General features: G+C 50.5%; 1 protein-coding gene across 2 annotated transcripts in view; it reads right to left on the reverse strand.

Moving 5' to 3' along the window:
- ABTB3 (ankyrin repeat and BTB domain containing 3) overlaps positions 1 to 24,080 on the reverse strand; it is a 299,425-nt gene extending 275,345 nt beyond the window's left edge. For both annotated transcript variants that reach the window (XM_087868780.1, XM_087868779.1), the window contains exon 1: positions 22,418 to 24,080. In XM_087868780.1, the coding sequence (XP_087724906.1) occupies positions 22,418 to 23,561 (1,144 nt within the window). In that variant the 5' untranslated portion in view covers positions 23,562 to 24,080. The remainder of the gene's footprint in view (positions 1 to 22,417) is intronic.
- Between the last annotated feature and the right edge of the window lie 2,817 nt (positions 24,081 to 26,897).

Consider the following 26,897-nt stretch of genomic DNA (forward strand, 5'->3'; position numbering starts at 1 on the left):
GCAGAAAATTGCAAAGCATGAACTGGAAATATCTGTTGCCTTCTTTGATGGGTACCTACTCAGCCTGAAAAACAGCAGGTGCCATTAACCAGCTACAACAGGCATTGCCGGCCGCCAACCCAATCACTATCCCTTCCTGCGCTCTTCCTTAATAAAAGCACTCGGATTGGGTAGTCGTGGTGGGAAAAATATGTCCAGCTAAAGAACTAAATTTCTTAGCCTCCCTTGGAGAAACAGTGGCTCGAGAGGGGCTAAGTGTTGGTCAAAGAGATATAAGCAGAATTATTGGGTGGGGGCATCAACGAGGCTCCTTAAAAGAAGGGCTGAGTCCGCTGGCAGGCACCCTTTCTTTAATCCATCCTTCCTCATTCTTCATCGTGCTTAAAATGTGGAAGCAATGACTAGAGCTGTAGCAGCCATCTTGGGACCATGAGGTAGCTTAAGAATGCAAACCATGTGATAAGATGACAGACCAGAAAGACAAAGGAGCCTGAGATGTAGAACCACCCACGTGACCTTGGGCTGCCTGCTTGCCTTGGGCTGTTGTAAGAGAGAAAACCAACTCCTTGCCTTGTTTAAGCCTGTTAGTTTGGTCTCTGATAGCTGCCAACACAATCTGACATCAGACTGGCCAATTAAAGTCAAGTGTTCTTATTGGTCAAGAATGACACCTTCAATTCACCCCAGGCCACCTTTAACAATCAGCATGCTCTAATTGGACAACACAGTTTGTGCTCTAATTCTGGAAGGGCTGATCAAGTAATACCTTCACTGAACACAGGGCAGGAAAAGGGGCAAAAGAACTGAAAGCCCCAGACTCTGCCCTCAAAGAGCTTATGGGTAATGGGAGAAGCAGGTCACAGCCACACAAAAGGTTTCCAACAAAAGGACCCATGTGATCCATAGCTGAAGCATTTCAGATGGCAAGCAAATGCTGTGGGATTTCAAAGAAGAGAAAAATCTGCTTATTCTGGGGCAGCCCCAGGAAGGATGTAGGTCTTGATCTGGAACCATGCAGCTAAGAGGACCGGGAGAAAGGAGCCATTCCAGGTGGACAAGTTGCATGAGCAGAGGCTTGGAATTAGGAATGAAAGTGTTTGGGGGAAGGTGGGAGTAGCCTGGGAAGCCAAAGAGATTCCACTGAGGCAGGATTAGGGGTGCCAACGGGAGGAGCTTGGACTGGACTCCAGTCACTAATACTCAGAGCGAGGCTGATCTGGGGGCCCAGGACGAACGGACTGGGCGAGGAGCCTAGGGTGAGGCTCCAATAAGGAGGGTCCAGTAAGGAGGCTGACTGTGGTGTGCAGGGTCCTGAGACATTCCAGGTGGGGATGGCGTTCAGTAGCTCTGGCCCAGGTGGCAGATAAAATGACAGTGGCAATGGCACAAGCCAGTCCTCCCAGCTGAGAGATACTCTGAACAGCTAGAGGAACAGAGCAAGCCAACCTCACATCATCCCTCCTCTCTTCCCCTGCAGGCAGGCTTCTTGGATGGAAGCCTCGGCATTTACACGCCTCCCATCCCCCAATGGAAAGCAGGACACGGATCTGGCATCCAGAGGCAGAGAAGGATGATAGCCTCAATCCAACTGATGGTTCAGGACTCCAGACCCAGGATCATGATGACTCGGAATGGAAGGGACCTCACCTGTCATCAAGAAGCCACAGAATTCTAGAATTGCATGGGCTCCTGGGAAGTCCCTCAGGGATAATCTCGCCCACCGATTTTCGAACTGGGTTCCACATGGCAATAGGGTTCACTATTCACAGAGTGGAAAGTGATCGGACCCAAACAACTCTGCTTTTTTGTTTCATATATTGAGATTCCCAGAAAGGCTGCATTCCAAACCAAGTCTGAAACCCACCAACAACCATCATCTTACAGATGAGGGAACTGAGGCACACAGAACCCTGAACCCCCTTTCTTACAACTCCCATGGATCCTATCATCACATGGTCAGAATTTACATTTCCAGGACAGCCTTACAAGGTTGGGGCAATGCTGTTCCCACTCACTGTGCGACCCTCAGCTCCCAGCACCAGACCGGCCGGTCACAAAGTAGGCGCTTCATAGACACCTTCGAAACAGAGCCATGAATGAAGGTGGTTGGAAGTGGCTTTCAGCGGCAGAGCCATGGTGACTCAATCCCTGCCACGCCTGTGGCTCAGCGTGGCCCAGTTACGCAGGGGCCAAGCTCGGGCAAGTGCTAACAGAGCATCCTCGGCTCCTCTGTGCGCCGAGTTCCCAGCTACCTGTGGCAGGGCTGGGAAGTCTGCACACCAGCCCTCCCCAAGGCCAGCTGTCTCCAGCCTTCACAGCAGCTCCCGTCATCCTGTACCCGAGTCACAGCACGAGCTTCTCGGGGGTACCCAGTGCACCCTATTCACGGCTATCTCTCCAGCACTCAGCACCACCCTTCTGCTTCTCTTTACCAAATTCCTGATTTAAAAAAAAAAAAATTTTTTTTTTTTGGTAAGGTCTTTGAAAACACACTTGGGAACGTGCTGACCGTTACAGAGACTGAGCTAGGAAAGGGCTCCATCCTGGGAAGTCTCTGGTGAGCCTCCCAGGAGTGGTTTTTCTGCCTGGTGCTCATTTTTCTCCTTCTCTCTAAAATGGGAAGGTTAGCCACTTAATCAGCCTTTGAGGGCTGCATCAGTGCTCCGTGCAGCTGCAGGAAAAGGACCCGGCAAATTGAGTACACAGGGAAGCAGACCTCAGGCCACCAACTGTGGTCTCATTCCACACGTCTGAGCCCACGCACCCGTGGACCAAACTTCCTATCCGGACTTGTAGACGACACACAGCTCCATCCACAGGGAGCAGGGAGAGGCTGGAGAGGGATCGCCCTTTGGTTTTGCACTAGATTCTAACTATCTCAACAACTGCATCATAGTATGAGTGTGAGTGCGTGTGTGAGACCATGTGTGAGTGAGTGTGTGTCTGTGTGAGAGGCCTCTGCTGGGCACTGAAACTCTCAGAATGACCTTTCTGTGGCCAATCTCAACTCAGTTTCTTGATGTCAAAAGCACGGGATCATTTTTTCCCACTAGGCGACTCAGTTCCTGGGCCTCTTCTTGGGCCTACAAAACTATCCAATGCCTTAAAAGTGAAAACTATCAGCTCCCAAACATGAAAAGAAAACTGCAAAGCCATAATTAATAGCTGTGTAATTAAGCGGCTAAAAGCCGTAACATGAAGTCAACATCATGAACTGTTGACATCAACATTCATCACAATTCCATTACATTTGGGGGCGGGGGAGGAAGGCTGGTTAGATTTTTCTCACTCTGCAAGAATTCCCGAGGACGCATGACAACAGCTGAGAAATCTGAGCCCACCAAAAAATGAGATGTACACACAGCAAAATAATTCCAAAAGCAAAATCATTACAGTTTTTTTTCTAGCTGTAACAGAAATCTGCTGGGGTCTGTCTGGGTGTGGTATGGGTCGGTGCCTCCAAAGACGGGGAGGCTAGAAATAAGGAAGATGTTAAAACGACCTACATGACAGTCTGCAAATCTTAGCTATCAAAACTCAACCCAAACTTAGAAGCCCTGGCAAATGCCTGATTTCTGACAATCCTGCTGAACTAATGTAGGCCTGTGTGCACACGTGCACGCACACACACACACACACACATGCACGCACACACACACACGCACTGTTTCCCGGTACTGCTGCAGTTAAGAAATATCTGCTCTCACTTCTTCCAAATGGAAACACACTGAAGCTTTCCTTGATATACGAGGTACAATCAATAACCCCCTACTTCCCCTTTCATAGAAAACTCATTTTACTTTAAGGAAAACACAATGAATGATTAAGATCCGTAACAGAGACCCTGCGCACAGAATACGTAAGGATTTCTAGTTGTGACAAGTCTTTGCAATGGAAAACTTCTGGCAAACAGAAAACAAAGGTAAAAAACCTGCCTAGAAGCCTGTCTCCCACTGGGCACACCCCCTCTTTTCCAGCGCTCAGTGCAACACAGGGCAACCTCTTCTTTTATGCAAGAACAGGGTGGATTTTACAGCTCAGCTGAGGCGCACGAGGCTTTGTGAGCCCCTGCGCTTGTGTTTTCTTTCAGAAAGAGCCTGCTCAGGCTGGGCCACAGATTCCTCTAGAAAGTCCACCAGTGCAGAGGCTCAAGAAACCCATTCTTTCTGGGCCAGTGGGAATTTGGCTAAGGGACCATCTGGGTTCTGCAGAGCCCAGCAGGAACACCCCTCCTTTCTGAGTGGGCGTTCCAAGGACTTCCTGACCTTCAAGTAGCAGCATCTGAGCCCAAATCATAATGCTCTAGGGAGCCCATGACAGCCCCACCCCCACCCCCGCCACGGCTGACGGTGCAAAGGTAGGGGCTGATCAGATGCAAGGTTCCACTGAGGCCTAACAGACTGCAGGGGAGGGACACAGTAACTCCATACGTCCAAAGGTTGGGAGGACCAAAGCTGGGGTAACCTTTACCTCCTGGTTAGTCTTCGGATGGGATCCCTTCGTACTCTTCCTCCTCCCCCCACCCCCATCTTGGGATAGTCAATCCAGGTTCGCAAAACACTTGAGCACCAACAATGCAAAGAGTGGCCTTGGGAAGCCCAGAAAGAGCACAGGACTAGGAGTCCAACAGCTGCCCAGTGTTGCCACTTATTTGGTGACTTTGGGCAAAATATGTCCCCTCTGCCTACCCTCAGCTTCCTCTCGTGCAAAATCAGGCTCCCAGTGCCTACCACTCCCCCTGATACCTAGGGCTTTTAGGAATATTGATAGAAATAATTGATGGAACTTCGTAAACCGTGCAAGCCTAAAGAACGAATAATAACAAGGCATTGTGGGATTCACAATTGTCAGAGCAGCCTGATAAGTAGCAGACATCTCCTCCTGTCTTCCAGTGTCCCCATGCGTCAATTCCACTCAATTGGCAGGTGAGTTTGTTCCCCGAGGAAGGGGGAAGAAGAGGCAGACCTGAATGAGTCAATAGGAACATTAGGTTAAACCGGCTCAGATTAAGTATTTCAATCAATACGTGTCACACGGTTCTGGGAAAAAAGTGGTCCCGGTCTTTCTAATCACAAAACCGGACTGGATATTGGCAGTGGCGTGTGCTTTTCCACCGATACCAGTGCCTGGTATTTAGTGGACGCTGAATTGCCTCCCAAGTGAAAGACCAGGAGAGATGGAGAGAGACCAACAAAAGCACAAACGCTGAGTCAACAAGCCGGAGGACAAGATACGCGGTTGCTTTATCTTCACAATTCCACATTGCCGATCTGATTAAATCGATCGTCTATCTAATAGCTGATGTTTTTAATCCCTGTGGAATTGACCAGCTGCCTCATCATGGTCTAGACACAGTCTTAGGGTTACTAGAACGTTTAAGAAATTTTCGTCAGGTCACATTGCAGCCTTGCTGCAGACAGCCAGCAAAATTCACCAGACAGCCCACTGATGGAACGCCAGGTGGCCCGGGGGTGGGGGTGGGGGGACACCCAGCTCCTGCACCCAGCCAGCATGGCCGTCCATAAGCCTTGTCAGCTTCTCTGGGTCAGGTCCCCAGGCTGTGCAGGACCCAGGGGTAATCGCAACTGAGGAAAGGAAGCAAAGCCTTGTTTCTTTCTTCCTGGGGCAGCCTGGCATCGTGGACACCGACCTGGGGATTCAGGGAGCTCAGGTCCAGACCTAGCTGAGAAGTGAGGCCCTCCCACTCGGAAAGCTCAGGACTCTCCCTCACCCGCTCTTCTGCCAGCAGCCATGCGGCCCCACGCACATCAGGAAAGCCCCCTGGCTCTCCGGGGTCTGGTTCGCAAAACCCACCCGACACCCAACCTGAAAGCAGCAGGCCTGCCCCAGGAGCTCCGTGCCGGCTTCTTCCAGCTCTAAGATCTGAGTATCTATGCAGACACAGCTTTCAATTCTGAATTAGCACGAGGTGCCATCTCACGGGAAGAAAGTGGATATAAAGGAATAATGAACAATCATTCTCTTTTTCTGTTCTTCAAAGAGAGGCAAGCTTTGAAAAAGAGAACTTTTCAGGGCTGGGAATTTGGAAACAGAGTGGGAGACTCCCAGCCAGTTAGCCAGTGGTTAGCTCTAGGCTCTTGGTTTGCCTGTTAGCGAATTTTCATTGATTCATGGTTCGTTTCACAGATGACCAGTATTTACTCAGCACCCACCATGTGTGGACGCTGTTCTGAGTCTCGGGGTGAGAGTGGGGAATGAAACAGACAAACACTCTGCTCGCATGGAGCTTATGGCCTTCGGCCTCATTCACTCATTGAAGTGCCAACTGTGTGCCACCTGGACACCCAAAGATGAAGAAGAAACTGTCTGGACCGTAAAGATGAACAGGCAGTCTGATGAGCACTATGATGGAGGTTTTGGGGGCTGTGGGATGAGAACCCCAGCAATACCAGCTATCATGTATGAGCACTCACGGCCCCCCACTAAGTGCTGATACACATCATGGCATTTTGTCTTAGCCCCCAAACATCCCTATGCACCAGGGGGAAAATGAGGCAGAGAGTGAAGAACCCACCCCAGGCAGCCCAGCCAGTAAGGGATGACGCTGGGATGTGAACCCAGGCTGCCTGACCTCCGACGCTTGGTTATACAGCACCATATCAGCCTCTCTCTCCAGAACATCAGCCAGGTGAGACATTTCAGTGAGTAAATAAAATAAGCCACGACATCCCAAAGTCCTCATCTACACTGGGGTTTAGGCATTCAGGACTGATCCTTTCTGTGGAAGTAAAATAGATTTAATCACAAACTTCTTGGGAAAAAATATACATATTTCTTTAATACAGTGGCAAGCCAGTTTTGAACCTCAGACCTTGGAGAGCCATAGGTGAAGGTGTCAGCTCTGACAAGCGAAAGCAAGCACTTTGGCCTGGAAGGTCGGGACGTGTCTGGCTGGGTTATTTTTGGTTCAGAGATAGCTTTGATGAGTTCCACCTTTGCTCCCTTGTATCAAAAATGGAACCTGGGAGGAGAGGCGACAGCACTGAAGGGGGAATAAAAAAGAAGAGCTTTGCATCAGGAAAAGAGCAGAATTGCAAATAATCAGGAGGGGATGCTTGGAAGCATCTAATTGGACCCCGCATCCTACCAGGTCTGTTCCAATATTGGTTCTCCTCCTTCCCTTTTTTCCATCCCTTTGGGGTCCTAGAGCTCTACACGGTTCCAAGCACAGGACCTACCTTCCTCTCCCCTCCCCATCCTGCCTGGCCCGGTGCTTCTCCAAGCCTCAGGGGGACACTCTCTCCTGGCTGGTCCCACAACCAAACACAAAAAAACACAGGCATCCCTGCTCCCTGAGTAGCTGAGCCTCCTGTGATGTCAGAGCCGAAAGGACTTGCTAATCATCCGGGCCAGTGCTTTTCAGACCCTACTTGGCAACAGAATCCCTTTCTCAGATGATGTTATGCCAAAGTCCAATATGTGTAGCACCGACAGAAGGGTAGCAGCCCTGGTGACGTGTGTGTGCAGGGTGGGGACAGGAAGCCTCCCTACCTGGAGGCCCTTTATGGAACCTTAAGATCATGAGAGTCCAGTCTGAAGTTACTGATTGGGCCTAAGCCCCTCCGTTTACAGATGACATCCTGAGACCCATTTGCCTCCATCCTGTTGAGAAAACGTCCCAAACATCCTCCTGGTTCTTTATGGTTAGTGTGGTTAGTGTGCCCATCAGCCACTTTGAGGTTACTTGTCCATTGGTCCTAAAGTGGTCCCAGGGGTTGCAGGCAGAAATACGCCCGCAGCGGGGGCACGATGGTAGTAACTACCTCGCAGGCCACGTGACACAGTCGAACGCTTCCTCCTCCTAGATGCTTTCTCCCGTTGACTGTGAGAACATGTCTATTCTCCCTTTCTACTGACTGTTCTTTCTCGGTCTCCTTCGCTGGCTCCTCCTTTTCTGCCTAGCCCAAGGAAGGGCCCAGTCCTTGGTCCTCCTGTCTCTTCTACATTCACTCCCTAAGTGACTTGGTCCCATCTCATGGCTTTAAAAACCATCCGTATACTTCCAACTCCCACATTTATACCTCCGAACCAGTCTCTCCTGAACGCAGCCATGATTATCCAACCCCCTTGTTGACACCTCTTCCCACAGATCTCGAAGGGTCCTCAGACTTAGCATGTCCCAAACTGGACTCCCAACCTCTCCGCCATCGGCAAACCTGTTCCTTCCCCCAGGCTTCCCCAGCTCAGTTTATGCCACTGCACCTTCCAGTTGTTCAGACCAAAAACCCTGGAGTCATCTTGGACTCCTCTCGTGTCCTGACACTCCACGCCCCGTGTATCAGCAACATCTTGTTGCCGCTTCCTTTTCGTCGCGGCCCCAGTCCAACCACTTCTTAGCCCACCTCCTCTGCTCCCACGGTGGTCTACTGCACAAGCATCTCCTGCCTGGGTCATTTTAAGAACCGCCACACACTGGCCTTGGTTTCACTCTCGCTCCTCTACAGCCCATTTTTCTTTTTCTTTCTTTTTTTTTTTTTTTTAATGATTTTTTATTATATTATGTTAGTCACCATACAGTACATCCCCGGTTTCTGATGTAAGGCTCGATGATTCATTAGTTGTGTATAACACCCAGTGCACCATGCAATACGTGCCCTCCTTACTACCCATCACCGGTCTATCCCATTCCCCCACCCCCTTCCCCTCTGAAGCCCTCAGTTTGTTTCTCAGAGTCCATAGTCTCTCATGCTTCATTCCCCCTTCTGATTACCCCCCTTTCTTTATCCCTTTCTTCCCCTACCGATCATCCTAGTTCTTATGTTCCATAGATGAGAGAAATCATATGATAATTGTCTTTCTCTGCTTGACTTATTTCACTAAGCATTATCTCCTCCAGTGCTGTCCATGTTGTAGCAAATGTTGAGAACTCGTTCTTTCTGATAGCTGAGTAATATTCCATTGTATATATGGACCACAACTTCTTAATCCAGTCATCTGTTGAAGGGCATCTCGGCTCCTTCCACGATTTAGCTATTGTGGACATTGCTGCTATGAACATTGGGGTGCATATGGCCCTTCTCTTCACTACGTCTGTATCTTTGGGGTAAATACCCAGTAGTGCAATGGCTGGGTCATAGGGTAGCTCAATTTTTAACTTTTTAAGGGACCTCCACACTGTTTTCCAGAGTGGCTGTACCAACTTGCATTCCCACCAACAATGTAGGAGGGATCCCCTTTCTTCACATCCTCTCCAACAATTGTTGTTTCTTGCCTTGTCTATTTTTGCCATTCTAACTGGCGTAAGGTGGTATCTCAGTGTGGTTTTGATTTGAATTTCCTTGATTACAGCCCATTTTTCAACCAGCAGCCAAAGTGATCCTTTTAAATCGTAAGCCAGACCTGTAAACCCTTACTCAAAATCCTGTAATGGCTTCCCAGTTCACTAAAAATAAAAGCCAAAATCTACACTAGCCGATGAGGACCTACCCGACCTGGCTTTCTGTGATTCTCTGCTCTCACCTCTTATTCCTCCTGGCTCACTCACGCTTCTCTACCACACTGGTGTCTTTGCTATTCCTGCCTCAGGGCCTTTGCACTGACGGTTCCCTCTGCCAGGAACACTCCTCCCTCGGTTAAATCCCTCAATCTCCTTCACCTCTCTACACCAATGTCACCTTCTCTGCGAGACCACCCTAACCACACTATATACATACAACCCACCATCTCAGCCCACCTGGTCCCCCTCAGTCTGATTTATTTTTCCTACGGCAGGTATCACTTTCTAAAATCCTGTACTTGCTTACTTCTGTTAACTGCGTACGGTCTCCCCCCATTAGAATTCACAGTCTATGAAGGCAAGGACTTTTGTCTGTGCACTGATCAATGCCAAGGGCCTATAACCACGTCTTCTATGTAGTAGGCTCTCGATAAACGTGTGTTGAATGAATGAATGATCGAATGATTATTTTGCAGTTTTCAGATCACTTTCATATCTGATGATTCCTTTGAGTCTCAAAACTCTCTCAGGCTTTCTCAGATAAGAAAACAAGTCCAGAGAGGTTAAATCACTTGCCTGAAATCACACAGCTTGCTCTATACTGGGCCTCATGCCCTCTCCTGTCCTTAAACCGCAAGAGCATGATACCTGACCACAGTGGTGCTGATCTCTCCAAGGCCCAGAGCCCATCCAGCTCTCTCCTCCCTCCCCAAACTCATACCCAGCTGTGCCGAAGACTGTGTTTGGAGGTATAGTGCACAGGCTGCTTTTTTTTTCCCCAGAGAAGCACTGATATACGTTTATTCAAGTGAACGCATATCTTGTCTCTAGGGACCATGGGACCCAGACATAAGCTTCCACGCCAACTTCTGACCCTAAAGCCCTCCTCCAGAATGAGGGACACTGATAAGGTGCCCCATCCCCGGCCTTTGGTCTCCCCACATATCACAACTGGACATTCTGTAAGGAATGAGGGAGGGGGGACCCTTCCAGGGAGGGGAGAACCTTCCAGGGAGGGGAGAGAGAGACCCTTTGAAATCAAGAGGAAGCTCTGTTCTTTCTTAACAACCATGGGCTGAAATGTGAGGTTGCTAAGTGCACCTTCATAACTGCTTCCAGTCCCTTGCTGACAAATGTCTTTCAGGTTCAGGTCCACATCACAGGAACGGCTACAGCAGCTGGGTGATTTCTGCCTCACCCACTGTACTATGAACTGTGTCGCTGCTCACGATTGCTCTTTTTGCACAGGCCGCTGGGAAGCTCAAGAGCAGCAAATCCTGGTTCTCAGGCCTCCAGACTCAGGACTTAACCAGCGGCCCCCCAGTTTCCAGGCTTGAGGATTTAGGCTGAATTATACCACCTGCTTTCCTGGTTCGCCATCTTACAGATGGCGAATTGTGGGACTTCCTGGCGTCCACAGCCGTGTGGGCGGATTCCTACAACAAATCTCCTCATATATAATCTCTGTATAACCTATTGGTTCTGTTTCTCTGGAAAACCCCAACACAGTGGTAACACTCAATAAATAGTACCTTTTACCATTAGCTAAGCGCCGAGCTTTAGAGTTTCCCACAGGGGCGTCTCATTTGACACTTGTGACTCCATGAATACCAGACCCTGGTATCATCATTATTTCCCATTCCTATAAGAAACAGGTTCAGAGAGGTCAGGGGCGCATCTGAGGTCCCCCAGCATGTGTACACCCTGCTAGGCCTGAGCTGAAGCCCCCTCCTTGCTAGAGGGTTCGGGCACCTTTCTGCACCCCCTCCTAGTCTACTGCGCCCTCCCTGCCCCCGCAGGCTCCCGGCTGCCCCGAGCGAGCAGTTCCACAGGCCGAGACCACCAGAGGCCGTGAAGCCGCCAGCGTGCTCCTGGCCTGTGCTTTCCTCCACAGCTCTCATGCTGACAGAAAGAGAAACTTGGAGCAGCAGGAGGGTCAGCAACGGCAGCAGGACCCCGTGGGAAGGGGTGTGGGGAAGGCTGAGAGGGGAATGGAAGCAGGGGTGCCCACACCTGGCAGCAGTACCCGGAGACTCTGCATCTGGCCCTGAAGATGGCGGCTGCAGAATGGAGGGAGATGGGGGAGCAGGTTTCTCCAGAGAGAGGGGCACACGCAGAATTGAGAATCAGGAGAAGCCGCCCTGATGACACGGCTCCAGTGTGGGAAGGAGAATCGGGAGTCTTAACCCCCCATCCCACCCCCAGGGCCCCTGACTGGCTGGTGTCCTGGTGCTGGCCACAGCCTCGGCCGGAGGCCCACAGGAGGGGCAGCTGGGCCTCCCCAGACGTCGCCCCACCGGCGCCGTGAGCCTCTAAGGAGCTCCTGCCACGGGCACAGTTTACATTCAGGGGATTATCTGTGAATCAACCAAACCCACGTCAGGCCTGCAAGCTACACGAGAGCAGGTCCCTTGTCCGGTGTTGCCCACAGCGGTGAGTCCAGGCCCCAGGCCTTCAGAGTCGGCGAAGATAAGGCTGCAAGGAGCGGAGGCTGGAGGGCGAGGAAAGGGAAAGCTGTATATGCTCCCCAGTACTTGAAATCCTCTGAGGCCATCGAAAGAGAGAGAGGGAGAGGGAGATGGTGAGGGAGAGAGGGAGAGAGGTGGGGGAGAGAAGGTGATCCGTGTCTGCCTGCTCGCATGCACATCCTGACTTACGGGGGTGCCGTGCGCCGGGACCAGGAGGAAACAATGACACCCGCCACCCCAAATCCCCAGTTAAATCCAAGCAGCCTCTCTGATTTGCGTTTGGATGTTAACGCACTGGGGAACTGCTAATATGATTCCGTGCTGAACACACCTGATCTTCGCAGTAATTGCTTTCACTGACGCAGCCACGAGCTAATGGGGACCTCCCCCACTAGCGAGTTCCCGCACTAGCATTCTCTTCCTGTGATATGTACAGTGAAAACCACAGATGTTACGGCCTGGTCGTAAATTAATCTCCAAAACTGCCGTTGACAACACAGCCTCTCAGCCCTCGCTGCCCCCAAGGAGCGATCTGGTTTGGAAGAGACAATGCATCACGGAGGACAGGAGATGGGCTAAGAATCCAGAAACCTAGGTATGGTTCCTGCTCTGCCATGTGACCTTGTGACATTGGGCAAGGAGGGTCTCACTCTGAGGCTCAGTTTCCCCACCTGTAAAGTTGTGAGAGTTGAACCAGTGCTCCCCAGGGATGGGGCAGTGCACGGGTGGGAGAAAGGGAGAATTTGAAGTCTCTTAGACTTAAGCTCAAATCCCCACTCTGCCATTTATTGCTCAGCAACTCTGGGCAACTTACGAAATGTCTCATAGCCTCAGATTCTTCTTGCACAGGGTGGGGGGTGATGACAATACCTAACTGGCCTTTCCACATTCATCCATCCCTTCCTTCCCGTTTGTTCTGAGTACTGCAGCCTACATGAGCTTTTTAGAACACAAATCTGAACATAGCATTTCCCTCTTTAAAAGCTTTTAAAAGCTTTCCAGTGTCCTCAGGAAAAGACAGACTCCTTAATCTGGCAGATGTCCAGGTTCATCCCTACCCAGGTCCCCTCACTTTGTTCTCCCAATCCAGCCACATTGGCTGCTCTCCTTCTTACCAGGCTCCCATCTGCCACAGGCCCTTTGCACATTCTGTTTGCATTCACGGAGTACTGTTCTACATTTTCAACCAAATGGGTCATTCGTCGATTTCACTCAAGGCACATTTCCTGGTCTAATCCTTCTCTTACTCCTGACTGCATCAAGAGCCTCAGAAAAGGCTCTTCCAGCCCCGTGAATCTCTCCTTTGTAGCAACCATCACAGCTGTAAATTTACATTTACATGATTATTTGATGAAAAAAAATAAGTTCACCACAGGCCCGCAAGCTCCGTGAAGGCAGGGACCCTGTTGTTTAACATCTAACACAGTGCCTGCAATCAAAGTCGCAATGAATATAATAAAACTCATTCATTAAACGACATTTATCCAGCAATTTCTATATGTCAGACACTTCCCTACAGCTCTAAGAATTAGGTTGTATTATTACTCTCACTTAACAAAGGGGAGGACTGAGTCACAGAGAGGTTAGGTAACTTGCCCAATATCGCACAGCTAGTAAGTGGTCAAACCCTGGAAGTCTGGTGACTGGGAGACTGTTTGGAGCCTTTCACTCCATATGAAGCAGATCCATAAGCAAGGAAGCTGGCACTTCTTTAACATTTGATGATGATAATAATAATAACAATAACCAGCAGACATTAAGTATGATCTGTCCAATACTACATACTCCAGGGATTTTACATGAATCCACTCACCCTCCTAAGGACCCCACTGAGGAAGTACGACCACAATCCTCATTTAACAGACGAGGAAACGGAGTCTCAGAAGGTTCATTGGCTTTCCCAAGGTCATCAGACACCTTGGTCCACCAACTCGAAAGTCTGGGAAAACGCCAGCTCTGGGATTCTCAGGGAGGACCAGGACAATTCTCCACCATGCTGCAGATCTCTGCATTCGGTTCTAGTGAGAAGGCCACGCGCCTCCTGGCACTGAGCCTGCCCAGCTAGGCCGAGTATGGACAGCGCTGTCCCCCGAGACCACAGAGCCAGCCACTGCCCCAGGGCCTCGGCTCAGGAGTTACACGGTGACCTCACAGGGCAGCCAGGACGGGGAAAGCCAGCAGGGCTAGGAGAAGAGCTGTGACCACATATTACACAAAGGACGATCCTCGACCAGGAGCACCACACCCAGGCAAGCGGAGCCCTTCACTCCACGCACCCCTCAGGCTGCACTGGAGTCCTCCTGGGATCCCCTCAGAGGCTCACCGGAGCCAGAGTTCACCTTCAGAACACAGGTTGTGAAGCCCAAACGTCAATTCTAACCCTTAGTATCTATCGCAACTCAATCAGCTGCTAAACCTGTCTGAGCCTCGGTTTCCTCCCCCATAAAATGGAAATAAGCAACACCCACTTCACATGAACAGCGTGAAGACTGAATCAAGTAGGATGTATGGAAGGCCTTCTAGCGCGGTACCTGGCCCAGCAAGTGTCGGCACCTCGGCAGGTACCATGCAGGGCACGGCAGACGGGAAAAGACAGGTACGTAATACAATTTGCCTGGGGCACCCACTCTTGGGGAGTCATTTCTTACCCATGCCTGAGAGCTTCATACTGATTCACTATGAATCCAGATAGCACCCCACTTCCAGAACAGGATGACAATAACATTGATAATACACATGAAGGATGATAGGTATTAAGTGTGTATTTAACATGAGACACTGGGAAAAATACTTTGTATACACTGCATTATTTCTTTTGTATTAGTTTAATCTTCACAAATATCCTACAAGGCGGTCCAGAGCCAGACTGCCTGGGTTTAAATCTGACCCAACCACTCGTTAGCTATGTCACCTTACCCAAATTCTTTAAACTTTCCGTTCCTCCGCTTTCTAATCTAGAATTACAGTTGGGAGTGGCTGCCCTTCCAGAGACCAGAATTCCCAGCCGCCTTGCTTCTAGCTGAGGCCATGTAACTTGAGTTCCTGTCACTGGACTGGAGAAAGAGTTGACATACTCACACCCAGACTGTCCTCTAAGAACTTCCTATACAGGCTTCCACCCTCCTGATGACCCCGAGCAGGGAAGTTCCCCAGAGCCGAATGTTCCGGATGGCCGAGCCTCCATCAACATTCACGGACCGAAGCGCCTTCCTGCCCTGCCACCAATCAGACCACTTTTATAGTGTTTAGCCGCTACGATGTGAGGGTTTATCTGATGCAACAGCTAGCATCACCCCAACTACTGAAGAAATTGGTACCAGAAGTGTGGTGCTTAAATATGTAGCCTTGGCTTAGAAGTAAGAGAGTAGACCCCGGGAAAAGTGGTAAAATGTTTGCTCAAACTGTTGCCTCGGATAACTCTGAGGCCCAAAGTGAGCCAACCAAACCTGCAGCCTCTAGAGAAAGAGGTTTGAAAAAAAAAAATAACAGGAATAACGGGAACTCGTTACTCCTGGTGGGGAGTTAAGGCATTTGAAAGAAAGAGGAACTGTGGCACAAATTAGCCAGTTTGCAAGTGAAATGGGGAAAGAATCGTGGAGAACTGAGAAGGACAACTATTTCTAGACCCTAAAAGGAAGAGTCAAGAGGTAAGAGTCAAGATCGAGAAGACTTTGAAGTGAAAGAAATGATCAGCTTAAGGGTAGAAGCTTCCCGCCTAACCCTGACGGCCACAAGGTAGCTGTCATTAAATGGAGAGATAAGGAAGGGTATCTGGTTAAGAAAGTGAAGAAATCATCCAGGCTTGATCATCAGCCCTAGGAAAGGACTATGGGTGTGGCTACTGGCACACTAGATGCTGTAGATGAAAATCCTACTAAGTGGTCAAGGGAGCTACACTGGCAAAATCTATGAACCTGCATTTTATTTATTTTTATTTTTTTTTAATTATGTTAAGTTAGTCACCATACAGTACATCCTTAGTTTTTGATGTAGTGTTCCATGATTCATTGTTTGCGTATAACACCCAGTGCTCCATGCAATACGTGCCTTCCTTCATACCCACCATCAGGCTAAACCTGCATTTTAAAAGTATCTTACTGTTACGACATCAACACAATCCTTGGGCCCCTCAAAGTTCAAGGGTGGGAACCAGGGTACAAAAGATTTAGAGCCTCCGGTGGGTCATATTCCTCAAGAGCCACTTCGGGAGTGGCCAAGAAGAAAAATGGACAAAGCCAATCCTCCCACAAGGCAGAGCCAGGAGCTTGGAGAATAATAAACCAGAACATTGTTCAAGCAAGGAACGTCCCCTGTTTCCAGGGCACAGCCACGCGGTACCTGCCTGCCAAGGTTTCCTAACCCCTAAGGGCCAGCACTTGTGTATGTCTTCCGTGACTGCGCTTTGCCCTAATGGGAGTTTTCCCATGGCTATCCTGCCCTGCTCCGAGATGGCATGTGGACGCAGAGTGGCAGATAACATGTCTCTGTTGGCTCAGGGCTCCCTAGACCATGAGAAACCACACACAATCCAATGGATAGGACTGAGCTTCACCCCAAGATCCTGAACTTTCCCCTGGAAGCGGTGATTGCATAGAATGTTAGTTTCCTCCCTTGGGGAAGGGAGAACATGTTTTGTGTGAGAGAAGAAGGACACACAGAGATATGTGGTGGCCAGGGAGCCAGTGAGACATCTGGCCAAGGATATATGGACACAAGTGATGGAGATCCCTTCCAGGCTCTCGTAAGATCTTCTACCCTCTCCTTCTTCCTCTACCTATTGGCTGGATGGCTGTCCTGCAGGCCACATACTGATGCTAAAGAAAGCCAAATCCATCAGTCTTAGTACCTAAATGACCCTCTTGCTGCCCCCCACCTCACTCCTCTCCCAATCAGACTTTAGTGAGTAAGAAACAACCTTCTATTATGTTCAAATTCTAAGATTTGGGGGTTGGCTTTTATAACAGCTAATGTAATTGTAATGGTTATAATACAGAGAAACAATGCCTGGCATATAACAAGCACTATACAAGTGTAGCTATTATTATAATACCCATTTTACAGATAGGAAAACTGCAAGTTGTAGGCGTGTCTGACTTCGAGGTCAATGTTTTTTTATATTTACCTTTCAGTAGATGATAATCAGACCTATTTTATAGATGAGTTTGGCTCGAGGTCACAAATAATAACAGATCCAGAAGTAGAGGTCTTCCCCCTTTTCGAAAGCCATCAGCATGCCACACCTGACCCCAGGTCTCTAGATGGATACCTCATTGTTTTATTTTGCTGTTATTTTTCTTTTCTGTTCCATGAAACACCCTACTTGCAAATGCCCCAGCACTGAACTGGCAAGTCTGCATAGAAAACCAAATAACCCTCCACTGACCCAAATTCCAAGTTTTAATTTACACGCAGCCAGTTAATTAAAAACGTGCTCTGTGAGCACAGACACTACCGTGGCTGACTCCTGAGATAGTTTTCCTATTCTTTGTCAGGAGCTAGGTTTCTTCTGTGACATTTTTATCCAGCACAGCAACACTACACCATGGAACAGCATGGCCAGCTAGGGGACCGGAAAACTGCCGAGTAAGCATTTAGCGCAGATCAGAATCTAAGGGGGCAACAGTGAAGAAAAAGACCTGAAAACCGTCCTACCCACCAAGCCAGTGCTGCCAGGGGCTAGGGCTCATCTTAATTAATGTTTACAAAGTGACTGAGGATCCCTGAATGAAAGGGACTATTCAAAATCACCAGCCTAAATAATCAGTGTTTGAAGGAAGCCATTATAATTGAGTGCCTACTATGTGACAGGTGTTTTCGCATACTTGATCTGCTTTAATCCTTTAATCACTGTATGGGGTAGATTTGGATTTTCTTCCTTTTCTATGCCTTTTTGTTTTGTTTTGGCAATCCTCACTGCGCAGATGAGAAAACCAAATTCAGCAAAATTAAGTCATTTGCTGGAAAGCAGTAGAGCTGAAATATGAGGCTAAATCTTTCCCAGTGTAAAGTCCTTATCCCTTTCATCACACCACACTGCCTCTTCTAGTCTTCCCTTCACACTCTTTCTGCATTTAAGACTACATTTCATTGAAGAATGCCTATGGCTTTGTTTTAATGTCTTTTTTCACTGCGGTACATTTTAAAATACAGCAAAACGCACACATCTTAAGTTTACAATGCTATCAACGCATTTTGACAAATGCATGTACCTCTGAACCCTATCACCCTGGAAAGTTCCCTAGTGCCCCTTCACTAAGGATGCCTGTAATAAAAAATACAGCAATTAAAATGAACTACTTTCCTTTGACCCAATCTTTTTGTGACCTTAGCAGTCGGGGCTGAGCCCATGGAGCCAATTCCTGAGATGAGTCCCCTGAATTGTCTGACTTTGGGAATATCGGGAAGGGGGATCCAAGTAAAATTCTGTACCCTGCTGGCTCTATCCATACTGAACACGTGGAGATGAGTTAATCCGGATGAGACAGAGATGTGAGATACCTTTATACCTGGATTATCACAACTACCACCACCATTTTGGCCCCAACCGTGTGTCTGGCAGCAGACTGTAACACCCTTATACACATAATCTTGCTTAATCCTAATTATTACCCCTATTTTATAGCTGAAGAAACTGGGCTCAGAGAGGTTAGGTAACATGTCTAAGAACACACAGCTATAACATGACAGTCTTGAAATTGAAATCCAGGAGGTCTGACTTCAGAGGCCTTTAGAGAGGTTGATGACAGATGTTGGTGGGTGAATTTTAAATCCCAAAGATTTAACGGGCCACTTATATTCATTCGACAAATCGTACCTGGCATCTGCTACGTGCTAGGTTTTGTACTGAGTGATATGAAAGGAGAGACAAAGATGAATGCGACTAAGCTTGCACTGGAGGTGCCACGGTGTGACGGGGAGTCACTTAAAGCAAGGTCAGGGTCAGGAGTCCCAAGGGAGGGGAAAGGGCCGTGTCTGGCACAGGTATGAGGGGTGGGGAAGGGGCTGCATCAAGGAAGGCCTCACAGAAGTGTTGGAAAGAGCATTCTTGACCAAGTCTTCAGGGATGAGAAGTGGCCAGCTCTGAAGTGTTCAAGGGAAAATGACGAACACACACCAATGGCTTGCCAAAGCACTTCTGCCTGCCCCTTATTTAGCTTTCGCAAAACCAATCAGGCCAGATTCGAAAACCCCACAGAAACCCAACATTCACTGGTGTCTCTTCGCTCTTATCCCACCTCTTCGAAACAGCTCAAAATCAACAGAAGAAAAAGGCCCTCTGAACATATCACAGTCCCCACAAAGTACATGCCCTAAACCCAGTCATATTATTTTTGAGAGCCACCGAGCCCTTGCTCTCAGCCAGTTATCTTCTGTTTTCTGAACTGAGTGCCATGTGATTAGTTTCATAATTCCTTGGGCGTGGCAGCCTAGCAGCAGCAAATTAGAAGGGTGGACAGGTGGAGAGATAGCAGGAAGAGGGGCAACCAAGGTAGTAAGATTTGAAAAGATGATTCAAGAGACTCAAAAATCAATAGCTTCTTTCTGGACATCATTGTATAATATTACACAACAGCTCCAACAGTGTACCAGGCTCTCTCTTAGACTTGGGCAGAGGCTATAAAAATGTAAAATCTAGCACAGCCCAGTGCAGTTCGAGAAGAACAAAAAGTGTATGAATTGGGACAGAATGTCAGGCTGTAAAGGGTCTCTGTTCAACTGGGTAGGTAATGGAGGGCAAGCTGATGGCCTAAAGGCAGGGAATTCTCCTGCCAATAAAGAGCAAAACACTTCAGTTCCCTGTGCCTCAGTTCCTCCTCCGTACAATGGGGCTAATGTAGTAGCTTTCCAAGGGAGAATGCTGAAGATCAAATGGGTCAACATACAGAGTAGTGTTGGAGGCACGTTAGCGGTTATTACCTCTGGACCGCAGTACTTGCTCGCTCCTTAAATTTACTAACTGCTCGCTAAATATCGATGAATAAACAAATTCACAAATGAATAAGTGAGACTGCTGAGTTAAAGGGGAAAAAAATCGATCACGTAAGGCACCGGCTCCTTAATAAGGCTTGCAGATCAGAAAGACTGCCATGCAAAATAGTTTAATAGGTTTGATGTTTAATGTATGTTTCAGATGCCTAAGAAATTAATTGCTCATTCCTTACTCTCCCGTATAAATGACATGCCATTTTAAACAAGCTCAAGGAAAGGAGAGAGAGAGATCACAATGAAATTACAGCATATCTCATACTAAGAGATGGCTGAAGGGCCCTGAAACCCAGGAGTTAAAGCTCTGTGGTGTGGGAATCGTTGGGATGGCAGCAAACCCCGACCGCCACACATTCACCCTGCCCAAAACCAACTCTGTGGTCTTCTCCTTCCTTAAGGTATACTTACTCCAAAAAGGATAAACACAAAAACTGTCTTTAAAAGGTGTTAAGGATCATAAAAAAACCAATTTGAAAAAACCTAAAGGCTACTAATACAGACAGAGCTACAAGAGGCCCTTGATTTACAGACGAGACTGAGGCCCAAGAAGGAGAGTCAACCAAAGCCCTAAGTTCCAGAGAATGGCAAAGGCACAGGTGGAGCGGGACGCCCAGATTCCCAAACTGGTAACCCCCTAAGGGGAATGCTGCTTCCTTGGAAGGAACCCCTTCGAGAGCTTAGTAAAAGCAGGGTCCAGTCCCAGCAGGGGGATAAGGGTTTGGGAGCCAGTAAGAAATAAAGGTCGATTGTAATGGGAGAGGTAAGAACAGGAGAGGTGAGGTGCACCTGGTGGGAAGAAAATTAAGCCCTTCTGTGCTTTTTGTGGGGGCAGGGCTCCGAACAGACAGCAGTCCAGTCCAAAGCTCCTGGGTTTTTCAGGTGAATCCCCCCCCCCTTCTGAAGAAGCCCATCCAAAGACCCACGCTTTCTCCTAGATGTTTCCACCTGGGTCAGGATTTCACGTGTGTTTGGGGTGGGGGTGGGGATAGCGGATGGGGGATGGGGAGCCTCGCAGAGGCTCTGCGCCCTCGACTGGCTGCAAAGGGGGAAGGTCTCTGGCAAAGAGATCCTCAAGAGTCTCCAGATGAACGCGGAAGTCTCGGTCCCGCCCCTCCCCCACCACGCCCACTTTGCTCCTTCCTTCTCCTCCCCCAACGATGATCAAAACCAGGTGAAAGGACCAAGAGCTGGAGGGTCAGTTTCCCGAGAGCTTTTGCTGGAGCCTCGTGCGCCTGCTCTCTCCTGCGCACACTCACAGGCACACTTCACCTGCACACTCTTGGCACCCCCAGAGGCCGGGCAGCGCCTGCTGCATCTTTCTTTCAGCCCCCGGGAAACCGACAGGCAGCAACATGAATGAAATCTACCCAGAAAGACTGCATTTCAGCTCCGACCACGCAATCTCCGGCCAAACCGCCGAATATGTAGCAAAGTTTTATTTCGCTTTTAGAGTCTCCAGTTACGCTTCTACCATTTCCTGTGGAAAACTGAAGCTTTGAAGTGTCTAGCTCAGGCTTTCGCAGACAGGCAGGACCGCCAGCTCGAGCTCTCGAAAACAAGAGCCCCTGGCCCCCACCCCCTCCGCCGCCAGAACTACAGGTTTAAACCCACCCTCCCGCCTTCGAAACGGGGGGTGGGGGTGGGAGAGGATGACAGAACCTGCTGGAAACGACTCCCTTAACTGACAGCCCCCTCCAGAACCCCGCCCACTCCCATCTTGCCCGGGTCCCGAGTGGCGCTCCTTCAGCAAAGTGGTGACAGCTGCAGCTCCCTGCCACCGGGAACCGAGAGAAGCAAGAGCTGGGAGCTCGGAAATGGGGGGAGGGGGTGTCCATCGCGCAGCACCCACCCCCTGCGCGCTCTGGCCTTTAAACACTGCCCCGGGAAAACTTGGGACCTGTAAGTCTTCCCACTCCACCCTCTCACCACACACACATCTCCCCAGTTTCTAGGCCAAGCGAGCTCTCAAACGTTCTGCCTTGACGGCCGCGGGGCCTCTCGTGCACCCGCGCCAGGACACTGTCCCGGAGGGCGCCGGGAAGTACGCGAACTGGGCGGTGGAGGAGGAATGTACCTCCTCCGGAACACCAGGGAGCCAAACTCGTGCGCCCGAGAATTTGGCATCTTCAAGGTCAAAAAACGAAATGAAACAAAACACAGGGCTCTGGCAGAAATATGTACTAAAGGCAAATGATAAAACCTGTGTCCCCAAACGGTTTTGCGTTCTTCCCACAGTCTGCGGGCAGCCGCCGCCGCCCCGCCACATAGTAGGGGCGGAACAGTGCGCTCCCGGACTTGGGAACCTTAGGAGCCGCGTAAAGTACGAGGATTATGAGCGCGGGAGTGAGCGGGCGAGTTTCGGGCCGCCTCCAGCTCCGTGGCCCCCTCAGAGGCTTGGGACGGCGGTGGGTGGCCGGAACGACGCGGGAGGGTGGGCGCGAGGCAAACTTGCAACCAGAGTTGGCCAGGTGGGGTGGGAGGAGGCGGCACCCGCGCGGCCACTTACCGCTGGCATTCTTCCCGCAGATGAGGTGCTGGTAGGGCTGCAGGAGCCCCCAGATCTCGGAGTCGTTGTTGACCGTGTGCTCCAGCGTCTCCACGGTGAACCTGGGCGCCTCGTGGAGTGCGTGGTGGTGGTGATGGTGGTGGTTGGCGGCGGCAGCGGCGGCCGGTGGGGCTGCGGCGGCGGCAGCGGCGGCCGGCGGGGCGCAACAGCTGCTGCCCCCGCTGGCGCTGCTGGCTGCACTGCAAGCGCCGCCGCTCGCCGCTCCCCCTCCGGGTGCCTCCCGCTCCTTATCCGCCGCGGTGGCCGTGCCGGGGCCGGAGCCCGGGCCTGAGCCCGAGCTGGAGCCCGGGCCAGGGCCGCTGCAGCTCCGGGGCAGCCCGGAGGCCACGACCCGCGAATAGATGTCCCGGAAGAGGCTCTCCATGCAGGCTGTCAGATAGATGGCGGCGTGTTCGTGGATGCGCAGCGCCACGCGGCTGTCCACCATCCAGCGGTACACGCGGCCCACAGAGAAGGTGAGGCCGCAGCGCGCAGACTTGCCGCGGCCCAGGCGGTCGCCGCCGGCACTGCTCATGTTGTAGAGGGACAGCGCGGCCAGCGCGGCCGCGGTGCAGTGCGCCGCCAGGCCCCAGGACAGCACTATCTCCATGGCGCTCTGGATCTCGTACTTCGTGCACTTAGCGAAGCGCAGGCTCAGGCGCTGCGCCTCCTTGGCGATGCGGACCAGCGCCCGGCTCACCAGCGTCGACAGCTTGGCCAGCGCGTCTTTGGGCAGGCCGCCGGGGGCCGCCAGGCCTGCCCGGGGATCCCGCGAGCGCAGCAGCAGCGCCTCCAGCTCCTGGAGGGTCCAGGGGACCTCGTCGAGGTCCGGCAGCAGCCGCGAACAGTGCTGGCCGGCGCAGTCCAGCCCCTCGGAGTCTTCCACCAGGGCAGTGTTGACGGTGTCAAAGCTGTTGTGCCGGCTGTGCATGGAGTCAGCTAGAGGCGGCCAGCAGCTCCCGCCATACGGGGACGCCGGGTGCGAGTCGGAACAGCACAGGGACAAGTTGGAGGAGCGCACCGAGTCCGCCGCGCCACCATAACCCGAGTCCAGCGTCAGATCCTCCAGCGTCCGCACCACAGGCTTCTTACCTCTCCTGGCCATCGCTGCGCCACTTCATGCTGCGGCCGCCGGGGAGTCAAGGGGAAGGAGCAGCGAGAGCGGCGGGCGCCGGCGCGCGGGGAGAGCCGAGTCCGCGCTGCCTCGGCTCACTTTTCCACCAGCCGCAACTACCAAGTGTTTCTACTTTCGGCTGCCTCCCCGAGCCTCAGCCGCTGGTAGACACTGGGCGGACCCCGAAGTCATCTTCCAGAGCCCGGACCGGAGCTGGGGAGCACTGAGGAGCGAGCCAGGCCGGGTGGGAAGCTCACGCCGGGACTCGCCCCTTTCTTCCAAAATAAAATAAAAAGTGTCTGACCCGCTCCTCCCTGGGCCCTGCTGGGCGCAGAAGCCGCCGGCCTCCGGTCTCAGTGTTCGTAGGACGGAAATGGACTCAGATGCCGCCGCCGCAGCAGCTCTGCCGGCAGCCGGCAGCTGGCTCCGGGCTCCCGGCCCGGGGTTCGCTAGGCGCCCGCCCCGCACTGAAGCGCAGCAGCTACCGCGGCGGCTGCAAACCCAGCCGAATCCCGCAAACCTCGGGCAGCCAGCGGGGCGGGCTTATGTAAAGCAGGGCCGGCGGAGAGCCAATGGGATCAGAGGATGCTAATTACCTCGCTTTTCTTTTTTTTAATTCCTCAGCTCCACGTAGCCCCGCCCCTTACACACGCCCCCGGCGGTGACCAGGACTGCAGGAAGTGGGGGGCAGCGGCCTGGGGATTGGGGGGCCTGTAGCAACGTAAAGACGCGGCTACTGTCTCCCTGCTGCTTCCCTGCCCCTCAGGCTCTTGGCTTTGGTACCAGAATGGGAGGGTGGTAGGTTGAGCAGGTGACCACCCACCCACCCAGGTGTGCTATCCGCCAATGGCTCACCAAGTGTCGGTCTGGGGTCGTTTCCTGTCCCTGAGTTTCGGATTTCACTTTCCTTTTTTCTTTAATACGAAGAGCATGTTTTTTCTCCCTTCCCCCTTCCCCCACCTTCGGGTCCCCAAACCAATTAAGGCGGTCCTCTTTCAGCCCTAGTTTTCTTAAGCGTGAAGGGAAAGTTAGAAACCAGGCCAGTGAGCCCAGAGGCCAGGGAGCTGGACACCACTGGAAGGCTGAAATCTCAGGACATTAGCCACCTGCCACCAGGGCACATTAACTAGGTTCTTTTCAACAGCCAGAAGACCTACCCTGCACCCATCCTTCAAAGGCCTGGGTGGTGCTGCTGGAAGGTCCCACTTTGCCATCTTGGTGCCCCTAGTTCCAGACAGCTAGGCCTTAAAAGGGTAAATTTGGCATGGAGGAGAGTTTTCTTTTTTGACTAAAGAGAGATATAACATGTGCATGACTTAGCTGCATTTGTGTCAAATGGCACTGTCTTGTTTGTCTCCACCCACCAGGGAAAAAAAAACATACATTTTTCACCAGGGGGTTCCCAGCTCCCACACAAAGTCTCTCCCTGAGGTTAGGAAATTTCAGCTTAGAAGTCCCCTCCTACAGAAAGGTAGCCCAGATCCCCCAGTACTTACCGGGGTGATTTACCCACCCCCCTTCTGAAGCTATTGATTTCTGGGCTGTTGTAATACTAGGCTGCTACAGTACGATAATGTGTCTAGATAGCACACTGGACTAGAGGTTCACCGTGCACAGACATGTCACAGAGTAGGCACTCAGTAAATAATTTGCTATCATTGGGTAGCTGAAGGAAGGATGTGCTTTTGAACTGTTGGTTTGAATGTTCAACAATGGACCTTCCCAGATAACTCCACAGATTGTCTGATGTTTCTCTTATCTGTCATCCCAAATCCACCCATCCCTTCACCCCCAATAAACCACCACCCTCTGTAGCTACCATCCTAGTACAAGTGAGTACTTATGCTCATCACCTCTCACTTTGACTATTATAATATTCCACCAACTGTTCTCCTTCTCTCCTGCCTCTTCCTTCTCCAAACCATCCAGTTCAGGATCTTAAAAAGCCCAGTTCTGATCTTATCATTCCTTTCTTGAAAAAAATTCAAAGGCTCCTCATCGCCTTCCAGATAAATAAAGTTTATACTGATTAGCTGGCCTTCAGGGATCTCTCCACTCTATTCCCAGACTCTCTTTCCATAAAATTCCAAATCTTTTAATAAAGGATTGTGATGATTAATTTTATGTGTCAACTTCAGTGGGCCACAGGTGCCCACTTTAAACATTTCTGGATATGTCTCTGAGGGTCTTTTCAGATGAGATCAGAATTTGAATCTGTGGACTCAGGGACATGGATCGCCCTCCCCAGTGTGGCTGGGCATCATCCAATCCAAATAGAAGAAAAGGGAGGAGGAGGAGGAATTCATTGGTTTCTTCCCCACCTCACTGATTGAGCTGGGACATACTTCATCTTCTTCAGCCCCTGGCCAGGGATTTACACCATTGGCTCCCCTGGTTCTCAGGTCTTTGGACTTGGACTGAATACCACCAGCTTTCCTGGGTCTCTAGCTCACAAACGTCAGACTGTGGGACTTCTCAGCTTCTATAATTCACATGAGCCAATTCCTCATAATAAATCTCTCTATATTTGTTTTCTCTGTTTTTCCAGAGAATCAGAACCAATAGGGTATACATATCTGATTCTCTGGAAAGTCAACTGACACGTGGTCTTTAATGACCTGAAGCGTGCCTTCCTCTCTAGATTACGTATCATCACGCTAACCTCCGGAACATATATTCACACTCACGTAGACACACACACACTCTATGCTTTAGCCATACTAAAATCACTTGCTGTTTTTCCAGGTTACCGTGTTATCCCTGTATCCTATATGCTTTTGCAGATGCTGTTCCCTTTGCTCCAGACACTTGTCTCCATAGACTCCAAATGGCAAACTTCTCATCCTCTAAGGTTCAGCTCCAAAATTGTTACCAGTGAGAAATTTCCCCTGTGGGGCCTGCTTTCCACCCAGCCCAGACCTGGGAAGGCATCTCCATCTCTGTTGCTTGGATTTGTTCCCAGGGCCCTTTTTCTTCTCCTTTGCATGTTTCCCTGGTGATCTCATCCAATCACATGCTTTCAGTTACCACCTATGTGCTGATAATGCTTGAGTAGAAAAGCACCCAGTGGTGCAGAGGACCAGGAAAAGCCTTGTGCAGGGGGGGGGGGGGCAGACTGAAAAATGAGCTTAGCACTGATTTATTTTCTTCTGTAGCACCAGGTCAACTTGCATTCCAGGACTGCTTCCGCCAATTCTCCAATCATGTACCCAGTGTTCACTCATTTAATCTTTTATTCTTCCTTTCTTTGCCTTTGAAATGTACAAAATAATCACAGCCACCTTTAAAAGGTTGCTGGGGGTTAAGTAAGATTTTTCCATCTAAATA

This window comes from Ursus americanus, chromosome 17 (genome assembly GCF_024610735.1).
Source record: "Ursus americanus isolate L20-20 chromosome 17, mUrsAme1.1.p, whole genome shotgun sequence".
In the NCBI taxonomy this organism is placed as follows: domain Eukaryota; kingdom Metazoa; phylum Chordata; class Mammalia; order Carnivora; family Ursidae; genus Ursus; species Ursus americanus.